General features: G+C 38.6%; 1 protein-coding gene across 1 annotated transcript in view; it reads left to right on the forward strand.

Annotated features, from left to right (window-relative positions):
- The first annotated feature begins 5,028 nt into the window (after positions 1-5,028).
- LOC139722232 (POU domain, class 4, transcription factor 3-like) overlaps positions 5,029-7,072 on the forward strand; it is a 13,536-nt gene continuing 11,492 nt past the window's right edge. Inside the window, exon 1 of the mRNA XM_071633542.1 lies at positions 5,029-5,163. Coding sequence (XP_071489643.1) covers positions 5,029-5,163 — 135 coding nt within the window. The remainder of the gene's footprint in view (positions 5,164-7,072) is intronic.

Below are 7,072 nucleotides of genomic sequence, written 5' to 3' on the forward strand. Positions count from 1 at the left end.
CATGCAGTAATATAGCTCTGCATAATGAGCTCTACATCTGAATGGCTATCTGATTTAAATCAAGAACCATACCACGGGTTAAACTGTGTGCTGATGTGCATGTGTCTCACAAAAGAGGCAATTCATCACCATTCGTACCGTTCTCGCAAATTGGATACGCGCATTCACAAAGAGGACCATGGGATTGATTGGTACAGAATTAAGGTCACGAGACGTATTTCAAAACATGTCCCTATCATCATCATATTCGCGTATGATATGCTGACGGAAAAGAGACGAATTATGACAATTGCATTCTGGTCAGCCTTGAATCCTGATTACACCGGAAAAATAAAAAGAATCACTCGATAAAAAGATTTTTAGCAGTAATGACCCAATACATACAATTTGTTCTCCGAAGGTTTAGACGAATTATTGCTACCAATCTCAATGAGGCTTTGGTACTTCATAGACAAGAGACAGGCGGTTCGTATAATCATCAATGATATTTCTTTTTTTTTTTAATTCTTTTGCACTGAATCCTCCTTTCTTTGTCGAACCGAGTACTGAGATTGCCTAATAGAAATCAGAATTTAACAAATCACAAGCAAGTCGCTCGCATGTTTGAAGCCCATCGAATGATACACATGGTGAGCGGGTCCACAAGGAAATTGATTGAAGAACAATGAATTTCGATGACTGTTATCAGCCGATTGTTTATGTTTCTGTTTGGTGGGTGTGAAACTCTAATGTCCTCAATCCTATTGTGCATATAATGATATAAAAATGTAGGTGTGATCATAATTTTCATCTCGGATACCACCACATCTGTTAACATAAAGGGTTTATTGATGGAAACATTGATCACGGGTATATAGATAGTAAAATCTGGTAGTTTACAATGCTATTACTAAGCGTACTAGTGACAATAACAGCAAGCAGTTGTAGAAGTAGTAGTATACAGTGGCAGCAGTCGTACGTAGTAATGGTATTGTAGTACGTAGTAGTAGAGTAGTAGTAGTAGTAGTAGTAGTAGTAGTAGTACTCTCTAAAAAAAATCGAGTGAAAATATTCACTCCTAAAAGAGTGAATATAAAAAAAGAGAGAATTTAGAGTGAAAATGGAGTGAATTTTGAGTGAAAATGTTCATTTTCACTCGTTTTAGAGTGACCTCAGGGATCACTCCAAAATCTTCGAGTGATCCCTGAGGTCACTCCAAAATGAGTGAAAATGAACATTTTCACTCAAAATTCACTCCAATTTCACTCTAAATTCACTCTTTTTTGTATTCACTCTTTTAAGAGTGAATATTTTCACTCGATTTTTTTTTAGAGAGTAGTAGTAGTAGTAGTAGTAGTTGGTGGTGGTGTTGTTGAAGAAGAAGCAATCGTAGTATAAGTAGTAGTAGTAGTATAAGTAGTAGTAGCAGTGGAAGTATTAGTATTAGTAGTAAAAGTAGTAGTATTAGTATTAGTAGTAGTAGTAGTAGTAGTAGTAGTAGTAGTAGTAGCATTGCTAAAAGTATGGTATATTCGGTAATCAATTGCTATCAACGAAGACGATGAATCGTTGAAATCACCACTATCACATAGAGGTGGGAAAATGAGATGTAAAACTTCGAAAGTAACAGCAAACATTTGCTCATTGTCACACGAAAAGAACATTTTTAGCTTGTGACAGAGTAAAAATGAAGACTAATTACACCAGTAGTACGACAACCTCTCTCCAAAAGAACGGGTAAATACAGGCAAATGCACACTCTCTGTCAAATAGAAAATTCAGTGACCAAAAGCATCCTCAAGCGAAACACAATGTACCATTGACGATTTATTAAAGCAGGGATCTGGAAAATCTACCACTCCCGGATCAGAGGGTGAAGACGAGAATCCCAATTTTGAAGATGTTCCCTAAAGGTAGTTGGAATGGGTTACAGTTCGTTATTCTGAAGGGTCGTTATTCCGGACGTTCGTAATTCCGAAGGTTCGCAATTCAAAAAATGAAATTAAAAATGTTCGTCAGTCCGAAGGTTCGTTAGTACGCTCTTTTTTTCCCTCTCATTTTCGGAGTAACGAACCTTCGGAATAACGAATCTTAGAATAACACCACAAACGTTGCGATTAAGAACGAGTCCTATTTCATTTTCCTATGAACTAATATCTAAGTACAAGGAATATGTGTGTTTCAGAATAACGAACCTTATTTCATTTTCGGATTAATGCACCTTCTGAACAACGGCACAAAATGTTTAACAAAGTCCCACATCATTTTCGGATTAACGAATATCTATAGGTGTAAGGAACCTAATCTAATTTTCGGATTAACGAACCTTCGGAATAACGAACATCACCCTTTAAAGTTGGGCTAAATAACGACGACGTTTCACTTTCGATTGACTTTCAGTTCATTTTCTTTATCTTTATCTTTATGAAAAGTATTGCGCAAATGGACTTGTTTCTTGTTTTGTATCCCATATTTCAGATAAATGTTTTCTCAAAGTTTATAGCACTTAAGAAAATATTAGAGCCAAAGTGGATATCAGGTTCAGAATCAACTTGTCCTGGGGATTAACTTTATCATTGCCTTCATTTAAGTATGTTTGTTTTGACTCTAAATCAGGCAGAATCCCCCCCCCCCCCCCCCCATCCCTCCACGCCCTCTATCGGTCTACCAGTGTCTTCGATGCGAAGCGTCCATAGTGCCGAGATAAAACTCCTGAAGTCAACGTTGAGTTGGTCGCTGTGTAAAAAAGTTAGCCCTGTGTTGCATATATCTATGTCATGTAGATACTATCATAAGGGTGTTTTCGCACCCAACTATTACAAGTAAGTTACATCTCCGTTCAGAAAAACTAAGCATATCATGATAAAAGTACAGGTTGCGTGAAACCGCGGTTTTTGCACAGATTTACCAATATTTTATTCTGTGAAGATTCGTTGTAAATTTCTTCGGGCACGTTTCTCATAAATATTTTCTTTTACATGATTAAAATCTATGGTGACATATCTAAAATCTACTGATGCAAATTGTAGACTTTTTAGGGGTCATCCCATCTTGCTCAGCTAGGGAGCTAGTAGCTGTGAAAAAAAAAGAAGAAACCTTGATTACAAGCCTTAGACCAGCTAGGATTCTTTAAGGCTAAGCAGTAACCTTTTTTTCGTAATGACAAGTGTTATTATCATTATTATTATTATTATTATTATTATTATTATCATTATTATTATTATTATTATCATTATTATTATTCAAAAAGAACAAAAAATGCAGTTTTTCACATTACGTCTGCAGTGTGATTGAATTGGTGATGTTACTGATTATGCTCGATTTCGATTAGTGTAACAAAAATAAAAAGAGATCTCCAGTAATTTTCAATTTTAATCATAGAGATTGTGATGAAATTGTAATGACTTAAATTGGATATGATTTATTCGTGTTACTCCAAATGTGTTAGAACTGCTTCCGAATCTATACACTCTTTAGATGAGCAGTCCTACAACTGATAATCACAGCTCATATTCAGATGCATGTTATATAAAGGATGTGACGAGACAAAATGCTCTACTTCAATGTGGAAAATGAGGTGAATTCAATTACTTTGCAGATTATTTATCATTTCAACTTAACTGCAACTGGATTTAGTATGACTAAACATGTCGATGCATATGGTTTCAACAATGTGTAATGGCTTTGGATGTCGGACGATGTTGTTTCATCAAAATTACACAAGGTAAATGGCCGCAGTCCGCTGCTGCGATAAGGATTTTGTTTATTTCTTTTATGACCATAGACATTACTTGTTTGTAAGTCGTACTCTTACTAAAGTCGAGCACAAAAATCCATTCAAAGGGTAGAAAAAAACCCCTAAGTCGTCGAACAATGCGCATGCGTAATAAGTGACTGCTCCTCGGCGAGCTTTGGTATTTTTTTCCTCTCTCTCATTGGCGTTCCTTGTAGTACAAGCTAGAGAAGAGCGTACAAGCAGAGCGCTCTCTCCCTGATGTCAGCGGCGAACCAATGGGAGGTTTGATGCTCGCTCGACGCAGTGAATCACTTTCCAAGGGCCATACTCTGGCAGGTGATGCTAGCTGGTTGATGGCTTCCGGCTAGGCTGACAAAAAAGTGGGAAGAATAAAGGAGAGTGGTCCACTTTACAAGTTATCGCTCCGCCACCACCATCATCATCGTTTCCATCAAGTTTAACAAACGATGTTTTGGGCTGGCGCTGGTTGATCGGCGCGGTCTGTCTCGTCCAGCGCCGCATTGAGGTAGCGTTTTGAAAGGTTGATTCTTGCTGCTGGTTGCTTTTTCGATCTGACAGATAAACAGCGCCGTGTTGGGACATCCTTACTCACTCTCAACCTGGTCGTCGCCTTACGTGGTCGACTCACGCCAGGACTCGCGGAGTTTCCGTTACATGTGACTCGAGGGCCCACTTGTGAGATGCTATACACTGCTATTTCTGCGAAACGACAAACTGTTTGTTTCATAAACATTCTAACTTCGGACGGTGATCAATGACAGAACCTGTGCGCTTCCGCATCTCTCCTGGTAAGGCGAGGCGCCGAGACACAAACCGTCCGTGTTATCATTGACTTCACATTGTTGCACGACCATCTTACAGCTCGGGTCTATCGAGAAACAGGTGTGTATAGGCACATCAACAGTTCCCCCGCAGACATCTTCGCCTGACGAGCAGAACTATCGATCGCGTGCCCTTCAGGAAAGAATAGGACGTAGGGCATAGGCGGCCTCTTAACGGGTCATACCTTTCTTTCAACTCCGCCGCACCGACCATTATAGATTACCGTGAAGGGACATTGTTTTTTTACGGCTGTTGCAAATTGTAATCATCTTTACAATATTGAATGGGAAAAGCTGCAAAAGAAACGGAAGAGAGCAGAATCTAACGGTTCTTTCGCGCCACATCCCCAGCGACACGAATAGAGGACAGTGTCCTCTGATTTACGTCCGTGTGAGTGCCGAGCGGACACTACACTGGAGCTGATACCGCCATTCCGGTACTCGGGCGCGAGTAACCCGGAGAGGTACCCAATGATGAACATGAAGGAGCACGTCGGCATGCATCCGCCGCCGCTCGGGCCCGGGGGCCCCAAGTACTCGCCGCTGCATCGCCACCACGACCGCGGCTCCGAGATGATGCGGAGGCACTGCATGGCCAACGGACCGGTGAGTGTAACTCTTGCCTCACTGCAGGCAGCAGCTGTATTTCATCTTTCCCATACCCAGTCGCTGGGCAACTCTCTAGAAAGGGAACAAAATTATTATCCACTTACATTTTACTTTATCGTTGGAAATAACGAGCCGCCATAATTTGTATCATTATATCACACTGTTCACTCACTTCTGTACATGTTCACCAAAAAATCACACAGCGACTTAAAAGGAACCCTATACGGAGTTAACTTGTAGGCAATTATTCATAGACATGACACTTTCTATCAAGTTTATACATTAACAACTTTCAATTTGCAATCTCAATGTGTAACATGACAGTTTGCCCTCTCATCCTTAGCCATGTCAAGAGACGCCGTCGTATGGGGAAAAAAGAAATACAACAAACATTGTATCGAATCAAATCCCGCGTCAATCATTAGCGGTGATTAGGCTGTTTAATCTACTCCTAGTATTAGACATAATTATTTTCGTCGAGTGTTAATTGTCATTTACATGTTATGTCAATGGGATGGTATACAATTAATAACAACGCTAAATCTTGCACCACAGAACAAGAAGAGATGTAGGCCTATTCAATGTATACCTATCGTAGGAAGTATCTTTGTCATCACAACGCCCTATCGTGTCCGCTGTTTGTTTACCATTACGTATCATATTCTTAAAAGTGATATAGCTGAGACGCTTTTATAGCGTTATATACAACGAATGTTTAGCGTTTTACTCCAATACGCCTATAAGTCATATATTATTGTGTATCTGTATCATATTTCATAATGTTATAAGAATTGTATTAGAAATGAATTATATTATATAAGAAATAAAAGATTCCATAATGACTTTGTGTTCATATTATGATTAGCTTACACCCATCCAACAGTATTCTTTCTTTCGTCAAATTATTGTGAAAGCGTTTTGAGTGCTTTTTTTAATGTAGTAGATGGGAATATCATTGATACAGATTCTGACTTTAAATTCGACTCTGATTGTGACTGGGATGATTAAGTATTCTCCCTTTTGAATTGAAGATACAGTATCCGAGGGGTTTTGAGGGCATAGCCGACAGTACTGAACACATGTTGTTGTTTTTGTAGTTGTTGTTGTTTACTTATTTTCCGTAGAAAACGTTTGAAATTGTGGTCAACATAAACAGACTTTGTATTTTTCGTTTGTCTTTCGTTTGGCTCATCAGTTTCATTCATTCATCAGTTTGCCTGTAACGCGATAACATTACTACAGACATTTTGTAACAACAACACTTCTGAGTATCTTTTATGAATGAACATTTTCCCTCCTTGCATGGTGAGTGTATTGGCTGTAGTTTCATGAGAAATATCCTGAAGACACATTTAGTTAACTTTCTACCTTATGCTATAGCGTGTCACTTTTGCTTTACTCAATGATGTACGTGTTGTCAGTAAATAAACATCACAATTTGTGTCAATCATATTTACAATGAGATATAACAGAAATGCTAATGGTGGCAAAACAGTTATTTCCCTTATTAAAAAAAAGTAAAATGAGTTAGGGGATATTGCCCGATTGCTTGTCACTGCAGAGAAAATTAAGCATGATTAAAAATACAAAAAGAGAGAGTAAAGATCAACATTTTGGAGACCTAAAGCTACCTGACATTAATGCAATAGCACCGTATCGAGGATGAGATGTAAAATGAGGAACATTTTCAAGTGATTTTGGTTTATCCTCTTGTGATCACATTCGACAATTCTTGCATTCCACCTCCTAGTAAGAAATTAAACCAATAAAAATCCCTGAAGCAGTAAGTAGGCGCATTTACTAGCACACTATTAACAGTAACGCCAGGGCTATACCACTAGTATAGTAGGTATAGGAAACACATTATTGTTATCTATCATGATTGGTATACCATAGGGATAGTCAT

This window comes from Diadema antillarum, unplaced genomic scaffold (genome assembly GCF_040938485.1).
Source record: "Diadema antillarum isolate AM-2024a unplaced genomic scaffold, OU_Dant_1.0 scf00000162, whole genome shotgun sequence".
NCBI classification, from domain to species: domain Eukaryota; kingdom Metazoa; phylum Echinodermata; class Echinoidea; order Diadematoida; family Diadematidae; genus Diadema; species Diadema antillarum.